Source organism: Electrophorus electricus, chromosome 26 (genome assembly GCF_041902795.1).
Source record: "Electrophorus electricus isolate QZ-2024a chromosome 26, ASM4190279v1, whole genome shotgun sequence".
NCBI classification, from domain to species: domain Eukaryota; kingdom Metazoa; phylum Chordata; class Actinopteri; order Gymnotiformes; family Gymnotidae; genus Electrophorus; species Electrophorus electricus.
Window position 1 is genome coordinate 8463657 of NC_137522.1, and position 24564 is coordinate 8488220.

Here is a 24564-nt window from a genome sequence, read left to right on the forward strand (position 1 = left end):
TGTTTTGCCCTCAAATCTTCGTCCTTCATGCCTTCATGAGAAAATAAATTGGTTAGTGTTTTTGCGCGTAAGAGATGTGCATCCGAATTCTTTAGCCTAATCAAAAAACAACAAAACTAAGAAATAAAGGTCATGCTATTTTAGACTTTTCTCTTCAACCCAAACAAATTGTAGAAATAATTTTAACAGGTACTTTTCCCCAGAGACTACCAGTTAAGTAGTCTTATGACAGAAAATTAGAAAAGTGACGTGTGCACGGTTTTTTTTTTTTTTTGGGTCTTAAACCTTTGTTGTAACCTTTTGACCGTAATGTTTGTTTTTTTTGTTTGTTTTTCAGACGTAACCTTCTCGTAGTTTTACTGCCTTGAGCTATGGAAATTCAGTATAAAACATGTTTTTCTTAAACTACCACTCTGCGTCTTTAAAAAAAAACCCCACTTTTTAAAAAGCCATACGAAACCTCGCCGCGCCAGCGTAACGGCTCGGCGCGGCGTCATTCATTCTGTGGAACAGGCAAAGTCAAACCGAAAAGCGAGGATGGAAAGCCGAGGCGGGACCGCGCTGTCGCCAGCCAATGGCGCAGCGCCGTTCGCTTTATGCTAATTCGACGCTACTGTATCAACAGCTGGAGATGAACTGTGAAACGGGTCGTGCTTAAATCACTCGGCGGCTTGATGGTGATACTGACGGCGGCGATTACACGCACAGCTGACGGCCCTTTAAACGCCAACGTTTGGTATTTTAAATCAGGTAAGATTCAAACTTTATCACTAGAAATTAGATCACTGAACGTGATATGTCTTTTTTTTTTCCTTTTGAAGTAGTTCACACGTCCATTTCGTTGCCATGCAAGCTTACCATAGCACATTGTTATTTAACATCTACGTATCTACAGACTTATTTATATGTATTTCTGCAAGCATTTATTTAAGAAGCTCTGTAAATGAGTGTCTGCTAAATGCTGTAAATATAAATATTAATGTAAGCAGACTGTAGACGGTGTGCATAACCCAACTAATAGTTTATTATGTAAATTGCTCAAAATACTTGTGTTTAACTTTCAGAAGACCCAAACTACCCCAATTTCTGTCCATTTGGAGATTGTTATAATTTAGTCAACACTCTGGGCAAAAAAAATAAAAAAAAAGCATTACAAGGAAAACATGAGAAAAGACAATAAAGGTTTAGAGTAGATGTTATCACCTGCTAGAGGACAAAGCACCTTGGTGAAGATAATCACCTGTCAGACTCTGTAGTGCAGAGTGGCTGTCACTTATACACCAGGGCACAGATCAACTCCACCATATGGAGACTTGTTTCCTGGCTGATGACAGTAATGCTGACCCAAAACATTACTATTGCTGAGATAAACCACCAAAGACATTAACAAGTAATATTGTGAAATCTAATTTTGTAAGTTGTTCAGGTAATATTTAGACTGAGAGGTCAGTGGTCTATGGCGACCTGTAGTTTTAACATCCACCCAGTTAGGTGGTGCATACTGCATCTGTTGTCCCATATTAGATTGGATGTAAACAAAAATATTAGGTATTGCAATATCCTTCTTTTAAAAATCTGTGCTTGTACATTCATTTTTATAGAATTTTGGAAATAAATTAATATAAAACAAAAGACTTTATTTATGCTCTGTGAGCCCACTATACAATAAATAACTTTATGAATCTTTGATGATGCTTAGAGAAAACAATTTTTGCAGATTGTCTTCTATTACATAGCACTGATCTTATGTAGATGGACAGACTGGGATGACTCAGTTATCTCAATGGCAGCACTATTTGAAACATTTCAGGTCAAAGCTTTGCAGTCATTCTATTTGTGCGTGTTGTTCTGCAGATTATGTATCGACCAAAAAGCAGTGTACTTATTCAGTCATAGAGAGTAATTTCTTTCTTGGGCTTCGAGTCTGGGCTGCTTCAAGTGCTATGTCCATTGTGCTGCTGTCTGCAAAGACTTACATTTAACGTTGAACCTTTAACACTGAACATGTACATGTACAAACAAAAGTGGAGTTCATCTTTATGGAGCTTTGTTAAGAAAGATGCCTGATACATGTAAGGCCAGAATGTGTAATGATTTAGCTCTCTGGCTGCCTGTGACCCTTGTCAGGAGCTAGTCTTTTTCTCCCTCTTCAACACTGCGGCTCTTTCATAGACTGTCTCACTTGGCCTTAACTTTGAATCAGCACTGTGGAAGTATGTCTCTTCATATGCAAATTGGAGTCTTTCTTTCTATTTTTGGCCAAACTTAAGTTTCTTATCTCAATAGTGCCTCCAAGGAGCAGGCGTGTAGTTCAGGCGTGCAAATCATTATTTAATATCATCTTTATGCTATCTAGCAAAATTTTGCATCAGAAATGTCTAAGACATTATCTAAAATATGCGTGTCTATGCCCTTGTAAAATGTTGAACCATATACAAGACCTTCACATATCTGTGTGTAACTGAAGCCTCCTGTAATTCTGGTCAGCATCTACCACTTCCTAAATCACATTCTAGGTAAACAATTATTTATCATCACAGCAGCTACAACAGTTTTACTGGAAGCCCTCTGAGGTGACTTCTGTTGTAGGTCAGTCATTTTTTGGCTGCAGCAGCCTTGACTGCTCATGATGAAACTGTTTGTTTTTGCTGCTGAGGCAGTGTTGTTCCTATGAGGGTCCCAGCAATTAGTCTTCTCTGGTCCCAACGGGAGAGAGCACTGGAGTGCTGAGGTTCCACTGTGCTTTTGAGCATTCTTTTCCACTGCCTGGCCTCTGGGAGGCTTTCATAGGCAGCTGTGCTGGTTAAGGCCTGGAGATAGGAGCTAAGCTGAAGTACAATAGTTGCATGACACATGGCCTACGAGATGCTCTGCTGTGGCGATGCCGAGTGTTGTGATCGAGGATTTCAAACTGTTTTCATTAACCTTTTCCACAAATGTTTGCAAAATCTTGGATTCGCAAAATCTTGTTCTGTACAAGAAACCCACCACAACTCTTAGTGAAACTTGCATACAATAGCCATACAATTGGCCTCATAGATGTTATGGTGATTACTGTTACCCAATACCAATGCCAACAATTTAATCCAAGTTATAATATCAAAATAGATAGTATAATATTTAATATTTATATTTTAAAATTTATATATTTTAGCCAAGCTAGAATTTTTCTGACACATTTGGTGTTCTTTAACCAAAAAGGGGCTTCGGGTATAAAGGGAATTTGTCAAAACGCAGCTGATGATGGTTCCATCAATTAGTATGTCAAACTATTCTAATAATTACATTTATATTCATAATAATAATATTTATTAATAGTAATGTTTCCCAGAATGTCTGTTCATGTAATTTATTTTAGCGCTGTGGCTAAGCAAAATGCATTTAAAGGATTGCTTATAAACCCACTATAGCTGGTCTGAAAACAAATCTGACTCCTAAACTAATGTTAAAGGATTAAACATTACAGCTCTGATATTTCTGTGTCTAACTCATATATCAATCCATGTAATAAGTTTCTTGTACAAGATTATAGCCTTTTCATTTTTTCAGTGCATTAAAATTATGAGGAACTTTAGGGTTTAAACATAGCGACAGATGTGGAAGGCTGTGATAGAGATCTCTGGTCACAAAGACCACTTCCTTACATTTCTATTTGTATCTGCACAGACCAACTGTCCGGCTCAAACACATGGTCACCTGTGGATTTAGTAGGTGTGCATTTTCAAGTCCTGCATGGCTCTAGCTAACGTCTCCTTTATAAGGTAATAATGGCCTGAGATATGGATTCCTTTAGATTCCTCATGGGCCCGGGTTCCAGGAGGGGACGAGAGGGCAGCGGGCACCACTGGGTCATGGGAACCATGGCACCGTATCCGCTCTCCATTGGGTTAGATGGTCTAAAAATAGGTGAGGTCAAACATGTCTGGGGGGTTGGGGGTGGGAGTTCCCTTAGGTTTTTGCATCAGTAGACAGCTTCTTTCTATAGGGCAGTTTCAGGCACAGTGTCCTCTGTGGGGAGAGACGTAGCAGTTAACACTACGCACTGCTTTTTAAAAGTGGTCCAAAATGAAGTTGGCAGTGACGCTCTGGTCTTATGATATTCCCCTGAATATGTAAGAGGAACTTGTTTACTAGTGTAATTTTAGAGATCATGTTAAGTTGGGAAATATTAGCTCCGTGGTCCAAATTTTGAATACATCCAAGAATAAATGTTTGTTATTCATTTAGACACTATTCATGCTATTAGCGAGAGAGAGAGAGAGAGAGAGAGAGAGAGAGAGAGAGAGAGAGAGAGAGAGAGAGAGAGAGAGCGAGCGAGCGAGCGAGCTGTCTCAACTACACTTTAAATGCTTCATTATACAGTCAGCTGATGCCTTTTCTGGCATGCTCTACCTGACGAGCCTACACTTATATTCCCCTTCAGACCCACTGTTTGTGCACACAGCGCTCGTGGGAGAACAGGGGGTGGATGGGACCAGTACCCACACTTAGACCTATTATTTTAACCATGGCTGTAGCTAATTCCACCTTTAAATGGAGATGCCATATTTTTAACTCATGCCCAGTGGAAATGCTCACACTTACCCTGGGGCAATTCAGACTGTGGGGGCGTTAGCCCGCACTAACATTAGCCCCTGCTGCCTCCCAGGGGTATAAATAAACACCCATTCATAGTGGGGGGTTGATGAGACCAATTGCATCATGACAAAACATACCATTTCCCATCAAATTTGTTATGTTATGTTGGCTTGTGTCACAGTTGACCCAGAGAAAGGCTTACATAAGCAACACTGAAGTAATATTGAGCTTTTCAAAGTTTTTCGTTTTTATACGGCTATCTCTATTACAAAACAGGACTACTGATTCATGAAAATGTTTTGCTGTATTAAAATGTATTTGAAATGATTTGAAATGTACTGTGTATACTGGATTACTATGATCTTTAATATCTTGGATTTAATATTTCAATATATTAGCATTTGAATTGAGCTTTACTTTTTCTTTACATAATTATTTGTATGAAGAGCTGAAGGCACAACATCATGGGACGAAAGAAAATACAGATCTCCCGTATTCTTGACCAGCGAAATCGTCAGGTACAATTCTGTTCCTTTTCTTCTTAAGGGTACTAATTGACAGGTGATTGACAGTGGCAGAGGAACCCCCTGCCGTCTTCCTATGGCAGTCAGCTGGGGCTCTGGAGATGCATATCACTGGGAGATCTTAGTAAATTGGGAGTCCACACTGGTAGGGGAATGTGCTGGTTCTTTGTTCCCATCCTAGAAACATAATACATAACACACCTTCAGGTTTTCCTGCTTTAACACATTCAGATCATTAAGTAATTACTGATGACCTAAATCAGGACTATTTGTCAGAGCAAAGAAGCAACAAAACTGCAACACAGATTGGATTTACCAGACACGTTTGTTAACAGATCCCCTGCTCGGGGGTTTCTGACATTTACAGGACCTTACTGGTACATATACATGATTTTTAAGATCATCTTAATAATTAGAAGGAGTGAACTATTTATTTGTATTGTACTATGACATTTGAGGAAACTCACTGATAAATGATTTGACCAAAGTTCAAACGTGAACCCTGAGATCTGGTGTGGCTCCACCTCGGGAGGCCAGAAAGGTTAGCCCTGACCAGCGCAGAGTCAAGTCTCCTGTCCTCTCTCACAGGGCCCCTTAAATAGTGGCCGGTGGTTTCTCCTTTTATTTTTTTAGGTGACGTTCACCAAGCGCAAGTTCGGCCTGATGAAGAAGGCCTACGAGCTGAGCGTGCTGTGCGACTGCGAGATCGCCCTCATCATCTTCAACAGCACCAACCGCCTCTTCCAGTACGCCAGCACCGACATGGACAAGGTGCTGCTCAAGTACACCGAGTACAGCGAGCCGCACGAGAGCAGGACCAACTCCGACATCCTGGAGGTACACGCCTCCTGCACCTCTCCACTCTCCCAGAACATCCTTACCATGGCTACCACACTCATATGACTAGTCCAGAGAGGTAACAGACGAATCGGTAGAACTAAAGTTTCATCTATAGCCTACTGCACAGTCTGATTATGAGAGATACAAAATTGTGTCTGAGTGATCTGAGTTTATGGGTATGTAATTGCTAAATAAATACATTTGTTAATGCCAATACTCACGACAAGTATCAGTGTTCAAGGTACTATTTATACATATGTATAACGTGTATAATGTTATAGTATGAGTTGAGAGAATATATAACGTGTTTAAAAATGTTCTGTATACTTGTTTTTTTTTTCTCTTTCTCTCTCTCCATCTCACTCTCCTTGTCTGTCTGTCTCTTCCTCTGTCACTGTCTCACTCTTCCACTGGTGTTCGCTTGCGTCTGCAGACTCTACGCAGGAAAGGGCTGGGCCTGGAAGCTTCTGAGGTCGATCATGAAGACAGTATGCAGATAGACCCAGAGAAGTACCTACCCAGTGAGGGCATGGACCTCTCTGTCAGCCGGCAACGTTACTATGTCAGTATATGTCTGACATGTCCCAGATTCTCCTCTAAGACCAGTGGGGTTACCAACAGCCTGGTCTGAAATTCTCTTCTGAGAGTTGGCTGTGTCCAAATAAATGATGTGGTTACCTTATCTTATAATAACTTCCCTTTCACTGTGTTTGATTATTTAGTTCATGGACATTTAGCCCAACACAAATCTGAAACAAATATTATTCAGTAGTAGGAACATTGTTTTTAAACCTAAATCTTTGTATTTAAATAACAGCAAAACACAAATATATAGATGGCTTTTTTAAATCACACATTTGTTCTGTGTGGATGGAAAAGTGATGCGCTGTACAGAGAAATTAATTTCCTTGGGTTTGTAACATGATTTCACGGGTGCCCTGCACAAAGGCTGCACGGTGCCTGGGTGGTGCTGGCCTATCTACATGGGCTTACTTACACCAGCTTCCCTTTGCCCCCAGAATCCCTCTCTGCACCCTGCGGAGGCTCCTGTCCTGGCTGGCTCTGAGAATGGCTACGTCAGCGTTTCCAACCCCGGCCTGGGGGTGAACCGCCCGCCACCTTTCAAAACACTGAGCTCCAGGCCTGGCAACGCTGTCCCCACTGGACCCAACTCACATGCCACGCTCATGGGCTCGCATGCAGGTATGAAGGCAGGTTCCATCTATTTCATTTTAAGGCTTTATTGATGGTTAGTAGTTAAAAAACAGCGTGAAAACAGCGTACTCAGTCATTTAGGCACAGATTTACAGTTTATCTGCAGTACATTCTGTTGAAACATTTGAAATCCTTTACATTTATTTTTTGGTATTTCTGACAAGCTTAAATTAAAACACTGTGTCTACAAGGTGGGGTATTGGAACTCATTCTATGAGTAACCTAGAGTGTTTTGGTGCAATGCCCACAGGAAGCTCTGGTATATGAAACAGCATCCCTTCACACACACCCCCCACACACATACATGCATTCACAGTCACATGTGAAGCAGCGGCTGAAGGAAGATCTGTGGTTTCTGAGCAAACAATTGCACCTGCTGGACATGTTGAGAGCGACTTCAGTGTCAGCCCCTACATTGCTATTAGCGGTAATACACAGGAATCTGAGTAAAAACAGCAAACCAGAACATGTGGTCAGACTCCAGGTCTCAGCACTAACTTATGTGCTATGTTTGAAATGTGGTTAGCAATATTTTTATTCCATTTGCCTGACGCTTTAATCCAAAGCGACTCACAATTTTGACTGAGTACAACTTGAGCAATTTAGGCTTTAAGGGTCTTGTGCAGGGGCCCAGCAGTGGCAACTTTGGGGTTTAAACCAGCAACCTTCTGATTACAAGTCAAGTACCTTAACCACTGAGCTACCACTGCCCTAGAGTGTTGAAAGCAACTGGACCTATGCCAGAGCTGTGCACTCAAAATGAATTTACATTCATTAAAATAATACATTTATTATACATAAAGTTAATGTGACAATATCTAAGGCCATGGCATATAGGGTATAACTGACACATAGACAGATGTCACATGTAGATACTGATCAAAACTTCAGCTGGAAAAAGCTGCTTCTTTCAGAGAGAGAGAGAGAGAGAGAGAGAGAGAGAGAGAGAGAGAGAGAGAAATTGAGAGAGAGGATGAATAAAAGTGAAAAAGAATTTCACCCACATCTTGTTTTCACTTCCCGTATGTCGGTGAAGGTATTGGCTACTCGATGTTCTCGCATGGCAACCTGAGCAGAACACTGGAAATGAAAACTCCGCCTCCCCTAAGTCTGGCCAGTGAGGGTCGACGTGTTGAGCCTCACCCAGGACAGGGTGGAACCCGTGGCAATCTGACTAATGCTGTGAGAGATTCTATAACATAGTCACTGTTCATCCCATGGGCATTCATTAATGAGTAATCTTGTTTTAGCACTTAGAAAATAAGTAGATGAAGGGTTAATTAAATGGATAATAATTGACAAATGTAAGTGGAAATATGTAAATAATAATATTTTTAGGGATAATTTGCAGATCAATCCCACATCTCAGTGTAGAACCTGTTTCTTCTTCTTGCCTGCTTAGACCAATTTTATCTGTTTTTAAAACATAACAATTTTGACTTTGTGAATTAACTCTTAATGAACAATAAAAGAAGTTGTTGCTCATAGCTGTGTGTCTACCAAATTAGGCTCTTAGGATGTGATTAGGCAGCAAGGACTTAAAACTTGATTAGATTACAGTAGTCTTAGTAATGCCACCTAAATATTGCATATGCTGAATTACTGACCGTTATCCTCACGCTGCCCGTTTTCCTCTGTGATTTAGAGAGCCCTGTATCAGAGTGTGCACTCTGGTGGCCACATGATGGCCATGGGAAAGCCGGGCTTACTGGCTCACACCCTAGGGAATTATGGATCCTCAGGTAATTACCTGACTGTGTCCAATTCTTTGCCCACTGTTACTGAATTCTAAAAAGCTAACAAGCTTAATGGTAATGGCCCATTGATCTCACTGCCTGCAGAGTACTGCCATCCTGGGTACACGATGGGTTTTCAGCGTAGCTGGCAGCCTCTCACACACCAGGAGCAGCAGCAAACAGTGATCACCCCAGGGTGAGAGAACCTCTTTTCTTGATTTATTTATACATTTATTGGATGGAGGGATAGAGGCTGTATAATTTGTGCCTGTAAGAGTATACATTCACTCTATTTTGAACAATTCTGTTTCTCGTGTAATCGCTTTGGATATACTTCTCTGGTAAGAAGGCATGCTACATTGTGGCTTTTGTCTCCGTGTACAGGATCTCATCAGGTGGAGGTTGCTCTTACCAATGTCAAGGCTCCTCAGCCTCCACGCCACCTCATTCTTCCCTCACCCTGAGTATCAAATCAGAGCGCACCTCACCTGACCACATACGCTCCCCGGCCACGCCCCCTACTCGTCACACCGCACATTCACCAATGGGTGGCCCCGAATTTACAAACAGGCCCCCTCCAGAACCGTATGACGTTATGGACAGGGAAGATGTGCTGAGAGGGGGTTACACAGCTCCCCACAGCACGGCGAGAAGCTCTGGGGAAGAGAAGGGTGACCTGCCTCTGAAGCAGTTGGAGATTAGTGACGGGTGGCCGAGATAACTGGCAGTCCTGGCTGCGTGGCTTCTTACAGCTCTCCATACACTAGCCCAACGGCAACCAGTTTGATTCGTGTCTCTTAAAAGGGCCGAAGACCTTTTTGTTCACAGTGTCTCTCAGTTTGTGTGAGGAAACGTCAAAGCTGCATTAAACCAGTTATGTTGACATAGTAATGATTTTCTTGTTTTAAATTTGAGTTAATATTCAACAGTGTTTCCTGTTTGGAAAAGCTTCTTTTTCTGTAGCTTACCTTCAAACTTTCCTGCCTTCAGCCTTTGAACTTGAGTGCCCTGGACACTTTTATTTGATATTCAGATCTAAAAGACAAGAGCCACCTTCGTGGACGCAATTATCTACCAACCTCCTCACTGAAATTCAACCCCAAGCTGGAAATCACTGTAAATGGCAAAGGTTGCCGCATGGCAGTGTGTAATAACGTACTTCTCCTTATCTTACTCTCAGCAACACCACTTAATCTTTCAGCAGTTCAGGATTCCTGGTTCATTTTGAAAACAACTGATTTTCTAAAAATGAGAAACTCTCTCAGGGACCCCACGCAGCTTTTTAACCAGTCTCTACTTCAGCTATACGTGACACAGGCACCATGAAGATATGCAACAAAGAGCTATAGCACTATTTTTTGTTGATTTCGGAGCATAGTTTTCTTGAATTCTACCAAAAAAAAAAAAAAAAAAAAAAAAAAAAAATTGGCTTGTGCAATGAGTTAATAATTGACATTATAGGCTGCATTCTGCTCCTGTTATCTATTTTGAATTCTATTTTATATGTACATATATTTTACAAATGAACTTCAACTGCATTTTGTAGCTGCTCTGTAACTATGCACTGATCTTTTTATGTGTGTGGCGTTTTTTCTTGGATTTTTTTGGAACTATGATATAAGCGCACTGTTTTGTGGACTGTTTGCACAAAAGCTATTATTTGCATACCATTTCTGTCTTCTGTGCCAATCGTTTAGCATATCTAACATCTATTTGTGTTTTCGGTCCATTTGTCATGTGGACGGAATTTACGGCGCTCTTCTCGCCCGTGGAGGCTGACGGCACATTCCCACTTTGTCCAGAAGAGGTCAGCATATGACACACTATTGTCTGCTCCAAGCCCATGGCACACTGCCACTGATTCCTTGTGTGAACCATTTCCATTTTTGTAAAAGATTAAAGTTTTGCTTATTTATTCGTTTGGTGCGCCCGTCGCCTTGCTTGCCAGTTCTCTGCATTAACACCCGAGCTATTTTCGAAGCGGCTGCGTTCAATGCTATAAAGAGAGACAGAACACGAACAGCAGAAGTAACCAACTGCGTATCAGCTATTTCCAGCCGAGGAAGACGCGTTGCGTTCGAGTGGTGACAGTTCTAAAGCAGTCGGCAGGTTTTAAACTGATCAGTGTCCGCCCACTGAGTCCATTTGAAACAGGCATACTGTGGAGAATCTGATTCAGTACACGTCGGGAATGACGCGTCAGAGATTACATGGCTTTTAATACCACTGCACCATGAGCGAGGATAAAAAAAATAAAAATAAATAAAAAACACGCCCCATAAAAGCCTGAAAAAGAATGCAGTCGCGGTAGATCCCGCCTAGAGCCTCGAACTGAGCCTTAGGCAGAGTGATGTCTTTCACAGATTTCCACACACTGTCAAATCTGTAACTTTCAACTGTCGTCAAACTACCATATTGTGATTGGAATCAGCATGACAACATGACACACTCCACACACAACCGCGTGAAACGTAGTCACCCAAAAACAATACATTTTTGGCAGCTCAACTGTACAACACACCCAACCATGAGCTTCAGAATCCAGGAACCAGTAAGAAGTCACCCCTACTGTCATTTAACCCCCCACCCAATTCCTTCAACCAGGAGGTAGCGTGCGGGGTGGGTGTGGGGTGCACGAGGGGTCACGTCTGGGCAGGTCCCCAAGGGCCGACAATTCGTCTGCGGGGGCCGTGGTCTCAATAGGCCTCGGTCTGGTCCCTATAGCAACAGCTCTGGCTGCAGCAGAGCAGAGCTTGGGCCTCCTACCAGATGCTCGTAATGAATGTGATTATATAGACGTGTCAACCCTGACGCCTTCCGCTTCATCACACCACACACAGTCAGACACATCACACACTGATGGGGGAAGGAGGTTCCGTCGGGTAGAACTAGTTCAAGCGTCTGTTCTACTAATTCTCGCACAAACAGAAGATCAGCCAAAAATAATTATTCCATGCTCATTGATACTGATTTGTAAAAATGTAATTACAAATGCATCCTTAAATACATATTTCCTAGAACAGGGAAGATGACAAACATCAAACAACATTCTTTTGAGCAGAAGTCAAACTGAAACAGGTAAACAGCTACCAAACGCATGAGTCAAAGTCCCCACTCCTCTTCCAGTGTTTAAACTAGTCCAAGTGATCGACATGACACGAGCCAGCTAATAAAAAGCTCAGACATGTGAGCATCTGACCCTCCACGGAGTCCAATCTGTTTCTGTGTGGAAGTCAGATATCATGCCACATAAATCATGTCGTTTTTCCAGACAAATGGCCTGCAGGCCTGGACTGGGCAGACGCAGCGCGCAGAGATCAGCATGCTGCACCACAGCAGTGCCGGTACTGCCACAACAACAGCGTAGCACTGCTGACGAGCAATAGCAGGGATCAGGCAGACACTGGAACTTTGGAACCATGTACTTGTGCATCTCTCCTGGTCACGAGACAGCAGGGTTACACGTGACGGGAATGAGAAACGCGATGGCACACTACACTCAACACAGAAATCACACAGCTCACGCTGAAGTGTGAATTATGGGTTCAAGTCTTGTAATGGGGCTTTACGAAAAACTTCATGACTTATGTTCTATACTATAAAATGCAGCATGCATCTATGCAATATATTTTCTGTTTCCTTTTCTCTTTGTAAATTGTTACTGGGTGAAAAGAAAGCAATGTTGAAATGCAAGCACTTCTGAGGCATTCTGGATTTTAATGAAACAGTCTCACCATACATTTCAGTCAGTTTAAAAATAGTGCAACATTCTTAAACAATTTGTCACACTGCAAAAATCTACTTGTTCTGAATTTGTGTGTGTAATTGGTCAGTGGCACAGGACAACTAAACACATCAGAAATATTTAGAAGCAGAGCACTTCTGGCGCACTGCCACCACACCCGTTAATATAATTACAGGTACAGCTTGGCAGTGAAAACACACCATGAAAAAAAAAGGGTTTTAATTTGCATTGGAAGAAAAATTTAGGAGTGACTAAACATAACTGCATCTAGTTTTGTAGGCTTCACTGTGTTGTTGTTTTTTTTTTTTTTAAGCTACAGTATTAAAAGTAAGCCTTTGATCGTTTGGGCCATACTGGTAGTGGAAATTCAGTTCCTGACTTCACATCCCTGAGTTACCAAGCACTTACCATCATAAGACGTCACCATCAGCCTGATGAAGGTGAGGAATATTCTAAATTAAAGCTTCTTGATCTGTAGTACAAGGATTTGATTTTGTAGTATAAGATTTTTTTTCAGGACATGATTTTAAAATGCTTCAACAGGAAAAGGATTATTTAAAAAATACAAATATAATAAACCCTTTCTCCTGCGGTTTCTGTATATGATTTAAGGTTGCTTGCATAAATTCAATCACACATCTCTTCCATGTAAGGGTACAAAAATTAAAATAAAACTCGTGGTAACAGACAAGTAGCCACATTTTAACATTCCCTCTGACTTAGACTAAAAACACCACCACCTCCTGACAAGATCAAGCAGTCAGAGTCGATCTTGAGTGGCCATAAATGACACCAGCCTGCTGTGCACTGGCGCGTCAGAGCTGACAGCCCAGCCGCATATGTGCGCCGGGCAACAGTACACCAAGCCATCACTGGGGGGCGCTCCTCAGCTATGCATGAGGTACTGGTGGAAGTAGATGCCAAACATGCTGCTAAGGAGCTGGCAGGCGGCCACCCACCAGGTGAGGAAGGCGAACAGCCCTCTGAAGAAGAGTGGAGTGAGGACCGCACGCAAGGCGGTGAAGGCCTCAGACAAGTGGGCCACGGTAGCCTGAACATCCTCCTCCATATCCTCTAGGTCGTCCTTGTCCACTAGTGCAGGGGGCGGTGGAGGTGCGGTAGGGAGGACTGGTGCAGGGGTGAAGCGGGGAGTCTCGGCGCCCAGCCCCCAAGAATAGTCACCTGGGCACAGGAGAGGCCGATTCAGGCAGAGGCAGGCGCGCAAGTGGCGCTCACTTGAACTGCTTTACAAAGTGGCACAAGCTTGACCCTAAAGATGGCCAGTGACTGTGACCTTAATCACTGCTACAGTTTTAAAAAACACTTTGGTCATAGGTGATATTCAAAACCTTTGATAAACAAGGCCCAAAGGCCAGTTTGACAGGAAGATAAGGCAGGTCTGAAAAAAGATGCTGTGTAATAAATGCATGGCTGCATGAGTTCAGCAGACATTTTCCCCAGAAGTACAGAAGCTGCAGAGACTTTAAAAGCACTTTTTTTCATTTCTAGAGGTTAACAGGGGTTTGCATCCATCCTGGACTGTCCGGAACTCAACACTCACTTCATCACCATGGCTCAGATTGGTCTTTACTTGGTTCCTCAAGCTATCTCCAAAACAAGGTTACTTTATCCCATGAAAACACATTCTTAAAATAGCAACATAACATGCAGTAGTGGCAACCAGTGCAGATAACTGAGGGTCTTTGAATCAATGATATATCATACCTAAAGCCTTGAGGGCCAGGGTGGAGAAGAGCACTAGAAAAACAGGAATGAGGTACTGTAGTGTGACTACAGTCAGATAGCAGTACACACGAGTCACCTGCAGAAACAGAGGAAGTTAGAAAATAACAGACCAAACTGAGGGCTCGTACCAAAACTGTGCCTTTCTAAATTTCCAGAAGTTCTTACAAAGAAAAATACTATGAAGTGCAATCACATTGGCAAATATTTCAATGCTTAAAATATTAACCTTTGCAAACTAAAAACCTGGTAAATGAGGAAAAAGTGAAAAACTTTTATGAATTCCAGGTAATACAAAGTCATATGTATTCATAAAATAAGCCTGACAGCTGAATCACAGACATGTAGGACAACTGAAAAGCAAAAGGCACGGTCTGAATCATACAGGTCTGGAGGTGCATTTTATCTTTGTGAAACTGTCCGTTACACAGACAGGACGACAAATAATTCTGATTTAACACTTGTTTCAGAGTGATGATTTAGTTAGTATCAGTGTACCCACATTTCCTGACCAAGTACATAAACGTCTTGCCTTTCGTTGGATGTCGATAGCAGCAATACGCCCCGCCTCTTTCTTCATCTGCTCCACCCACTTGGAAGCGAGGTTGAGATAGGCCTGCAGGTGGTGGTGGGTGAGCAGCAGCCTCAACGCACACAACCCCACAATCACCCACAGCCGCATGGACTCAAATGCAGAACTGGAGAGCCTGAATAAAACACACACAGGGGGGACTGCAGTGTACCGCTAAGGTGGGCAGAGCACTGAGTCAGTGTAGGCTGTACCGCTGAGGTGGGCGGAGCACTGAGTCAGTGTAGGCTGTACCGCTGAGGTGGGCGGAGCACTGAGTCAGTGTAGGCTGTACCGCTGAGGTGGGCGGAGCACTGAGTCAGTGTAGGCTGTACCGCTGAGGTGGGCGGAGCACTGAGTCAGTGTAGGCTGTACCGCTGAGGTGGGCGGAGCACGGAGTCAGTGTGAGCTGTACCGCTGAGGTGGGCGGAGCACGGAGTCAGTGTGAGCTGTACCGCTGAGGTGGGCGGAGCACGGAATCAGTGTAGGCTGTACCGCTGAGGTGGGCGGAGCACTGAGTCAGTGTAGGCTGTACCGCTGAGGTGGGCGGAGCACTGAGTCAGTGTAGGCTGTACCGCTGAGGTGGGCGGAGCACTGAGTCAGTGTAGGCTGTACCGCTGAGGTGGGCGGAGCACTGAGTCAGTGTAGGCTGCACCGCTGAGGTGGGCGGAGCAGAGTCAGTGTAGGCTGTACCGCTGAGGTGGGCGGAGCACTGAGTCAGTGTAGGCTGTACCACTGAGGTGGGCGGAGCACGGAGTCAGTGTGAGCTGTACCGCTGAGGTGGGCGGAGCACGGAGTCAGTGTGAGCTGTACCGCTGAGGTGGGCGGAGCACGGAGTCAGTGTGAGCTGTACCGCTGAGGTGGGCGGAGCACGGAGTCAGTGTGAGCTGTACCGCTGAGGTGGGCGGAGCACGGAGTCAGTGTGAGCTGTACCGCTGAGGTGGGCGGAGCACGGAGTCAGTGTGAGCTGTACCGCTGAGGTGGGCGGAGCACGGAATCAGTGTGAGCTGTACCGCAGAGGTGGGCGGAGCACTGAGTCAGTGTGAGCTGTACCGCTGAGGTGGGCGGAGCACGGAATCAGTGTGAGCTGTACCGCTGAGGTGGGCGGAGCACTGAGTCAGTGTGAGCTGTACCGCTGAGGTGGGCGGAGCACTGAGTCAGTGTGAGCTGTACCGCTGAGGTGGGCGGAGCACTGAGTCAGTGTAGACCAACAGCGTCACTACCTGGATGGCTTTAATTTGGACCACAGCGAGTGGGATCTAATCAGTGTGGTGAACACTAGCGCAGGGAGGGTTGCCTCATGATTATGGGTCAGGGCTACAACTTCAAAAGTTTTAAAGATAAAAACATAAAATGACAATAGAAATATCACTAACAATATAATTGGTTTGAAAAAAGTTGGTCACGGCCATACATCAATATGAAACATATCGGATGGTAACTGTTGGGGTACAACGTTCTGCTTGATCTGACCAGGAACCCCATTTTGCATTTCATCAGTGATCTAGACAAGGATGTTGGTGCATGTGATCTAGGAAGCATCTATGTTTACAGTGAATTAATGAGTTGTACAGTTATTTCTACTGGCTCTCATCTTGGTAGTGGTGGAGGCAGGGGATGTATTTAAACCTCAGACACAGCAACAAAAAAGCTGAAGCCCAGAAGACCAGATGTGCATTTCTGTGGCCTGTGAACATCACACTCGTGAGAAGCCATTTTCATATGTGCTATGGAAGATGGTAGCAATAGGACATAATGAAAGCCCAAATACACACTTACAATGTGACTGACTGCTTTCCCATAGGAGCATTTCCCAGGAAGTCACGGGCCAGAGGCCTGACCCACAATACAACAACAACCAGTGGAGACAGGAAACTGATGTGCAGGAGGATTCTGACGGGGAAAGAGAAAAGTATCACCATATTTACAGGCCACCATTACCTGGGCAACACTACCTGGCATAAGAGCAGGAGGCAGAGTGTCGTACTGAACGAGTCGCCGATCGGCGTTCATCTGCACGGCGTCTAAGTGTGTCTGTGCCAAGCGAAGGCCAGGGAACGCAAGCAGAGCACCAAGGACGGCACACATGGCAGCCAAGGCCAGTTTCACCCCCAGTTTGGTGAAAGGAACGCTAAGAAGTTACAAAAACAACTTAAGATAAAAACACACTGTATTGGTATTTCTATGTGTCCATGTATGTGAGAGGTACAAAAGGTTCAGGAAGTTAGATGGGACAACTCACGACCACTCAAAGCCCTGCTGCTTGGCAAACGCTTCGAAGTTTTCAAAGACACTGATGAAACCTGAAATATTAGTAATTGACTTTTAAGGCTAATGGCAATGTAACACCTGCCCCGATCGTAAAGGAACAAACCCAAGGCCGTACCAGGCTCCAGGCCGAACTCCAGATAGTCCTCCCTCACCACCAGGACCAGCATGGCAAGAAGCAGGGAGAGGAAGCCAAACGCCAGGCACACGGAGCGCTCGCCACTCTCATCAGAGCGAAAGTAGTGGCTCATCAGAGTATACAGCATCCTCCTGGGAACTGAAGTCAAGGATTACAAGACACAGGGGAAAAGTAGTGGTCTCACGACAAAAGACCAGAGTTAAAAGTCAAGGTGAGACTTTTTATTAAGCTAAAACTTTATTGTTTGTAATAAATAATGAGTCTGCATGAAAATGTATTCAGTTAAGAGTTGCTGCCTGAATGAATAGCTTATTACTCTTCCATGAACATCCCCAGATTTCTTTATAACGACAATTACATGATTGAAATGGAGATTTAAGGATACAGGCAGAAGAATACAGTCAGGACACACCAGATGGCACTAATGTTGACCTCTTTACTGGCATCCACGATGTAATAGTAGCCCTCGGTGAAGACGTAGATGCCAATCGCATAAACGGCAAAGTCAATCAACCACTGATACTCCACGAAGAAGCGCAACACTGTGCATACAAACGACACAAGCAGAGAGATCCAGGCAGGAGGCAGAAGAAGCCACAACTCGGATGATCGGTTCTTGCAAAGCTGAATGCATGCTTACCCAAAGCATCCAAAACATTCACAGGGGTGCTTTCCAAATGTAGATCAATGTCCTTTGGGACGGTAAGTGGCTTGGGCTCCCCGTGGCCATTCTGCCTCCTAGAAAAAGCTCAGGTTAGAGAGGGCATGGCTGACAGCAAGGCAGTTGCCCACGTCTAGCCATCAGCCGCACTGAACGAGCCTCTACAAAGCAGCTCATACCTGTCTCTCCTGCTGGTCTTACTGGGCATCTGTTTGCCTGCCAGAGCACAGAGCTCTCCCTCAGAAGGGTGTTTGAACCTTAAGAGCCTGAAAGAAAGAGAATTTTTTTAAAAATTAAAAAAATTCAACAGTGTTACTGATGAAAGCACTTTGAATAAGGCTTGTTCATAAAGCTGACACTCACCTGCCACTGCATAACAGCCAGCGAGCAAAGGAGTAATGTGGAGCCATTTTCTGCATTATGCTGACGGCCAGCAAGCTGACTACCAACTGCACTCCCATCAGCGCCTACACGAGAGAGGCTTTTGATTTACTGGAGAATGTGTGGCAATGTGTGAATGATACGGATTGTTAACACTCAGGAACTTCTAATGTGCATGTATATTGGCACCGTCTAACATGTTTTGTTTTTTTCTTGGCTATGAATAGTTGGTTAGCTAAAAGTCACATCTGTAACGACCTCTCTGTGGCCGTTATTCGTTATCAGCTGTTTTAAGTGGAGGAAGCAGACAGGACTGTGCAGTCAAACTTAAAAGTAGAGACAGGTGGTGTAACTTTAGCAGAGCTAAGTGGGGGAAAGTGAAGAACTAAGCGCTCGGCTATTGCTAGCAACGATAGCCAAATGATTATGCTCGCTAGCTATGTTTGTGTTATGAAGAATAAGGATTTCGGCCAACAAAGATATTCAAGCCGATTCGGCAGTGAATTTGGTTGGCTACTATTAGGAATGTAGATAGATAGATAGATAGATAGATAGATAGATAGATAGATAGATAGATAGATAGATAGACAACTAGTTTTATCGCCAACTTTTAGCTTTATCGATAGTTTTATCGCCAATTTATAATATAGAAACATGGAATATAACTAGTTGACCAAGTTATTCACCCAATTAGCTAGAAAGGTGCGTTCGGTAAAACGTTCGCTATCCTCGCTAACTTGCAGCATAGCATACTAGCTAGCATAGCATAATCAGCGATGTTAAGAGCGAGACAATTTCTCCAACGGCATGAAAACCAAAAACTATCGAACTAGAAAGAGAATGCATCAGTAACATTTCGCTGGAGAGGAACTCACCATTGTAGGTCGTGTGTTTTAATCTGTCAGCGTGGCCCCACATACGCGCCTACACTCGTGGTGCTCGAACAGCTGAAGGAGAATTTTGAACGACACTTGTGACCTGCGCGTTCCCCGGGCTGGAGGGCGGAGAACCGCATGAGCTGTGAGATCCGATTGGTCCAAGGGCGCACACCAATGGTTTGATTGGCTTACAAAAAAACAGTGACGTGCCCGAGGTCAAAAATAGGGCCGCACAGCTCGAGTAATTGTGGCTACAAGGTGCAATGTCTCAGGAAGTGGGTATGTGTCTCAGGCTAAAGGCAAACAGTACGGTAGCGATGGATTCACGGCTGGTCGTTTTAAGGTTTGAGTTGTGTGAAAGTTCTTAAAATTGTCACATAGTCTTTACACCACTGCACCGTCGTCTTCTCAGTTTCAACGCGTTCACTTAAGCGATACGCCCAAACGCCTTCTACACGTTTAACCAACAATGTGACTTCGTAACTAAGCAAGAAAAAATCATACAATCTCGTTCCTCTTGCATCATATTTTCTAAGTATTCTCACGGGGCACAATGGGGAGAAAATAAAAGTGAAACAATGATGCCTGTAGCCAATTCTGCGAGTGGACATCTTTTCCTAAATTAAATCTGAATTAATTAGCTAAGTAGTCTGACTATATGTCATTTTGCCCATCCAAGACAGTGCCAATGTTGTGGGCCATTTCTGCTACATGGACCTTTAGAAAAAACTGATGTAACCCCTGCTGTTTTCAAACAACCCTATCTCTTAAAAAACACCTAAACGATATAAAACACTGCATTTCCAAAACAAATACTCTCTCTGTGCATCTCTCTGTGAACCTTTGTGGCTCCTCTTTCTTCCACAGACTTTGCTTTACAGAATCTTCCCACTGTAGCCTATATGGAGTGTACTCGGTGTAAGAAAATGTTATTTCGAAGCAGAAATCAAAGTAAGGCAGTCTGGATATGAGAGTGTGCCACAGCTGTAAAAGTAAATGTCAATCTGGAGAATTTGTAAAATATACAAACAGGGTTATTGCAGAGATTTAAATCCCCTTCTGACAGTCTTTCCATGCAGGACTGTCATTGGGCTATATCCAATATTATATAAACAAGGTCACAGATAATCACTGTTCTTAGAATAATCTCTTCATATTTCACTGGGATAACTCTAGCAAACTGCATTTGTTTAAATAAGTCTAATATCCCAGCATTGCATTAGGTCTTTTAAATACACGAGGGCTACAGTACTCCATAGTTAATGTTTTCTGTTTTGTAACACATCTGATTCAACTTTATAATGAACCAATAAGTTGAATCAGAAATGTTAGAACAACAAAGGCACTGATGTAGATTGTCTGATTAGCCAGCCATACTGGGATTGTGTAGCACTGGAGTAACTGTATCTATGGGAATGGGAATTTTACTTCAATAACTAAATGTGATAAATGAGCTCCAAAAATAACAGTTTATAATTTCTTCAGGCTACAATCATATACAAACGAATATGTGAACAGTGTACAACACTGCAAATCACATCAGCAAAGGAGTTGAATGCATGTGTGTGACATGTAGCAGAGGATTCTAAAACACTTTCTGAATATGAAACGTATCATAAAGAGGAACAGACCACTTTCTAAATGTACCAACACGTGCTGTCCTTGATTCTGCCCCAAATGGGAAACAGTCTTGCTACATAAAGGGAAACAGCACCTTTCCAATGTCCTATTTGTACCCAGTATTTATGTGGAAGCTCATGTCTGGTCTGATGTCCTCCACTGATGCACAGCACAGAAGCTCCCTGTAGGTTTGCCAGAATGCTGTGCTGCACTGGCATGAGAATCTAAGCATGTGACTGCATTTATTTTGAGAATATGTCTTGATTTCAGAAAGGAGACATTGCTATATTTTTTAACTTTTCAGTACAGCTGATTTTTAAAGATTTGTCTCTTTCAGTAAAGCTTTATCAAGCAGCACAAATTAGAGCTTTATTGCACAAAGGCTTATCACATAAAAATGATTGCTTTCAGGGGCTTGTCACAAAATTAATGATTTACTTTATTGCTTAACTTATTGTTACTGTATATTAGTTAATTATAATTATTATATCTTCATTATTCTCACTCAATATTTGCTGTTTTAGAATGTATTTAAATGGAGAAAGTAGTAGGCTATACAAGGTAGTATACAATGAGATATTTTATATTTTTTCAGAACCTAGCGGATTGTTGTTATTTTGTAATTATACTGTTAGTGGTTCAGTTTTGTGTGCCATGCAAATAACTAGCTAAATAAATAAATAGCCCTGAGGTTAGATATAGGTGAATGCCCTTCACCTGTACATCATAGAAGTAGCTACATTTATTTGAAGTGTAATAACAGCCTCATTTAGGAATATTTACTTTGTGGGACAAAACATGTTAAATTGTGTTACCCAGTGTTATTTATTCAACAACTACAGTCATGTGTCTGTCCTCAGTAATCTCAACTAGTTTAGGACCAGCTAACCCTGTCCCTACAAAGCTTTTACCCCTTTTTTTTTTATCCTTTTGGTGTTATTTGAGTTTTTGGTTTGCATCAGGTACAATAATTATTGTTGTAACCTTTAGCTAAGGCAATAACAATACCCAGAGCCCTTCCTAGTGGCAAAGCTGTGCCTGACCAATAGACCAAAGAGCCAGCTCACTGCACTATCAGCCAGGACACACATTTACCTCTCCGAGATGGTCACCTTCACATCACCTTTTCCTTCCCCTGGTGATGGTCTGCGTCACGACACCCCCTCCTTTATGGTGTGACGGTCTCCATCACAACACTCTCTCCTTCAGGAGGTGACAATCTCTGTCACATGTACCTCTGCCTTATTTATATGACAAGAACACTTTTTTCAAAATCCTGTTCTATATCCATACTCAACCATCTCTGGCACTTTTGATGGTTTCTTTCTCCCTGACCTTCAGATAGTTTATGGGGTCTCTTTCTGTCAGCTGACTTAGGTGCACAGGTGATTATTTGTGGTGAGGGTGGAGGATATTAACTTGGCGTTGCAGGACACCAGTTCCTGCACCTTTCTGGTCTTTGTTGGAGTCTGACATTTTGGCCATCCCTGCTCCTGAATATCTTACAATACTAATGTGCCAGTCTGCTTTCACCACTCTCTCACGTACTGTCATTCCCCGATCAACTTTCAGACTTATAATAAGCGTTTGGTGGCGTGTTGAAAATAAAAAGGAACAAAGTTGATGGAAGCTGCTTTGACGTCTGTATGGGCTAAGCGTTCGTACTAAAAACAAAACAAAATCTGAACCTTTGAAATTTAAGAGAAACATATCAAGCACATACTTAGCCTACATAGCCTACAATGTGAAAGTTGAGGCTACTGGATCTCATACGCATTTTTCTTATTTACGTACACGTGCTTAGTTCATCTACGTTGCACCTTGTACAGACAGTACAGTTGCAGCGATATATACTGTATATGCAGTTATTTAAATGGTAACTACTTTTAGACCCACTTTCATGGCCACCCGTGAACAGTGAGAACAAAAGTTATTATACAGTCCACAAATGAAAGTATTTGAACCTCGCACGGGCCTCGCTTTTCTCACACGCCTTTCATAGCACGCTCAGAGGACTAGGCGACTGGTGGAAGTCAGACTCCATTGATGAATGTCTATGCATATTGGTCACGCGCTATTTGAATATATGCATATGCATATAAGGCGTGCAGCCAGTGGACACGCACCATTTCCTCATTTCCACTCCTTCAAAAACGTGATCCTTCGCATTTAAAAGCCAGTGGCTGCTACGATAATGGCATTATTTGTTCATGGGATTTGGAAAAGATGATATTGTTCACGTTTACCAAACTGCATACATATGATATAGATCACAGGGCAAAAACAGCACGACACATCCAAGACAATTTAAAGGCAAACCTTAACATGTTTGTGAAGGTTTCGCGCTAATGCACTCAGTTAAATGCGCTTAATGATTAAGGCATATATACAACAATGCAGAACTATAGGCATATTATGAATAACGTGATATAGACAGCTTATTATAAGTATGCTTTGTTTGATGATGTCGCTTGCAGAGGCCTCCGGCTGTAGGCTCCAGACTTTGAGAAAAGGCTTTGTGGGGAAAGATTTAAAAACGACCAGATTTATTACCTGCATTTAACCTTCTCCATGCATTTCTTAAACAAATTCAACAGGCTGGACTGTTCAATTGGCCAGTGTTCCCCCCGACAAACTCGCGCGTACGCTTACGCGACTTGCATGACAAATCGTCACAGACTGAAGGAGTTGAAACACGCGCTTGAACTTGACTAAGGGAACTGCACTGGCAAAGAGACGGGTTTTGCCCCTTGCACTCGTCCTTTATCGGCGTAAGTTTTTAAGACTGATGTCAACGCTCATTTCCATAAACTCCAGTCCGCCACCAATTAAAAAAACCGTGACTTGTGAAGGCGAGTCCTTTCTCACGGAGCCGCCAAAGTCGCAACAGCTCAACGCTGAAAGCCCGTCTGTGGTAAGTTTTATAAGCTTAATAGGCAAAAAATATTTTCTGATAACAATTACTACAATTTTAACAAATTCGATTTTGTCGCGCTGTCGTTCAGTAGCCTACACTATGCCTTATTATGCCTTATTACAGAGTGCCTTATATTATGATTTAATACAATATGCCTTGTTAGCCTTTATTACACTATGAGTTATGGGACATGCTAGACCCACTTGTTTGCCTGTCATTATAATGTTGTTACATTCTTGTTCCATTTGGGTCCATTTAGATTAGATACTATCTATCTATCTATCTATCTATCTATCTATCTATCTATCTATCTATCTATCTATCTATCTATCTATCTATCTATCTATCTATCTATCTATCTATCTATCTATCTATCTATCTATCTATCTATCTATCTATCTATCTATCTATCTATCTATCTATCTATCTATCTATCTATCTTCACCTACATTCTAAGGTTACCTACGTTCAGCTATAGTTCATTTTAGCAAATGTATCTTGGCAATCTAAGTAAATGCATGTAGAGTTACTAAATATTGTACTTCATAAGAAAGATCAAATGACACAAATGTGTTCATAGACACACTTTGACTCACACACTTTATAGGCTGTTTTGTCAAAGAGAATTTGGTGACAGAAACATGGTGGCCCCTGGCACCGGCTGAAATGATGGGTCAGAGACAGGGTCTGAACTCTGCCCTCCTGTGCCTCGCAGAGTTTTGATAAAAACATAGACATGCATATATTGACG

The 24564-nt window shown here is 42.7% G+C and overlaps 2 protein-coding genes and 1 long non-coding RNA gene across 9 annotated transcripts in view; 2 read left to right on the forward strand and 1 right to left on the reverse strand.

Moving 5' to 3' along the window:
• The first annotated feature begins 610 nt into the window (after positions 1–610).
• On the forward strand, positions 611–10808 carry mef2b (myocyte enhancer factor 2b). Of its 3 annotated transcripts, none has more exons than XM_027008145.3 (10): positions 629–750; positions 3667–3761; positions 5025–5096; positions 5736–5939; positions 6376–6504; positions 6962–7145; positions 8194–8339; positions 8803–8899; positions 8999–9089; positions 9278–10808. In XM_027008145.3, the coding sequence occupies exons 3-10, from the start codon at positions 5043–5045 to the stop codon at positions 9612–9614; spliced, it is 1242 nt and encodes a 413-aa protein (XP_026863946.2). In that variant the 5' UTR covers positions 629–750; positions 3667–3761; positions 5025–5042; the 3' UTR covers positions 9615–10808. The 3 variants fall into 3 exon arrangements, with proteins under 3 accessions (XP_026863945.2, XP_026863946.2, XP_026863947.2); XM_027008146.3 differs by having other exon boundaries at positions 3667–3711; XM_027008144.3 differs by lacking the exon at positions 3667–3761 and having other exon boundaries at positions 611–750.
• Positions 5131–19409, reverse strand: tmem161a (transmembrane protein 161A). Of its 3 annotated transcripts, XM_027008141.3 has the most exons (13): positions 19274–19409; positions 18381–18484; positions 18197–18283; positions 17997–18094; positions 17742–17898; positions 17336–17487; positions 17192–17252; positions 16937–17080; positions 16729–16842; positions 14914–15088; positions 14364–14460; positions 13598–13820; positions 5131–5279 (listed from the first exon to the last, which is right to left on the reverse strand). In XM_027008141.3, exons 1-13 carry the CDS (start codon positions 19274–19276, stop codon positions 5186–5188), a joined length of 1509 nt encoding a protein of 502 aa, XP_026863942.2. In that variant the 5' UTR covers positions 19277–19409; the 3' UTR covers positions 5131–5185. The 3 variants fall into 3 exon arrangements, with proteins under 3 accessions (XP_026863942.2, XP_026863944.2, XP_026863943.2); XM_027008143.3 differs by lacking the exon at positions 18381–18484 and having other exon boundaries at positions 19274–19390; XM_027008142.3 differs by lacking the exon at positions 5131–5279 and having other exon boundaries at positions 12591–13820.
• Positions 19410–23508: 4099 nt separating this feature from the next.
• The window catches only part of LOC113576171 (uncharacterized), a 41586-nt gene continuing 40530 nt past the window's right edge, over positions 23509–24564 (forward strand). For all 3 annotated transcript variants that reach the window (XR_014120065.1, XR_014120067.1, XR_014120066.1), the window contains exon 1: positions 23509–23810. This is a non-coding gene — a long non-coding RNA (uncharacterized LOC113576171). The remainder of the gene's footprint in view (positions 23811–24564) is intronic.

Bases quoted from the DNA above. Each gene is read 5' to 3' on its own strand.
- tmem161a (XM_027008141.3), bottom strand. The intron at 18,284-18,380 runs GTGAGTGTCAGC...TCTTTCTTTCAG, and splicing joins TGGCTGTTATGCAGTGGCAG to GCTCTTAAGGTTCAAACACC. The intron at 17,488-17,741 runs GTATCCTTAAAT...TTCAGTTCCCAG, and splicing joins CTGACTGTATTCTTCTGCCT to GAGGATGCTGTATACTCTGA.
- mef2b (XM_027008144.3), top strand. From the start codon at position 5,043: ATGGGACGAAAGAAAATACAGATCTCCCGTATTCTTGACCAGCGAAAT. The intron at 5,097-5,735 runs GTACAATTCTGT...TTATTTTTTTAG, and splicing joins TTGACCAGCGAAATCGTCAG to GTGACGTTCACCAAGCGCAA. The intron at 8,900-8,998 runs GTAATTACCTGA...CACTGCCTGCAG, and splicing joins AGGGAATTATGGATCCTCAG to AGTACTGCCATCCTGGGTAC.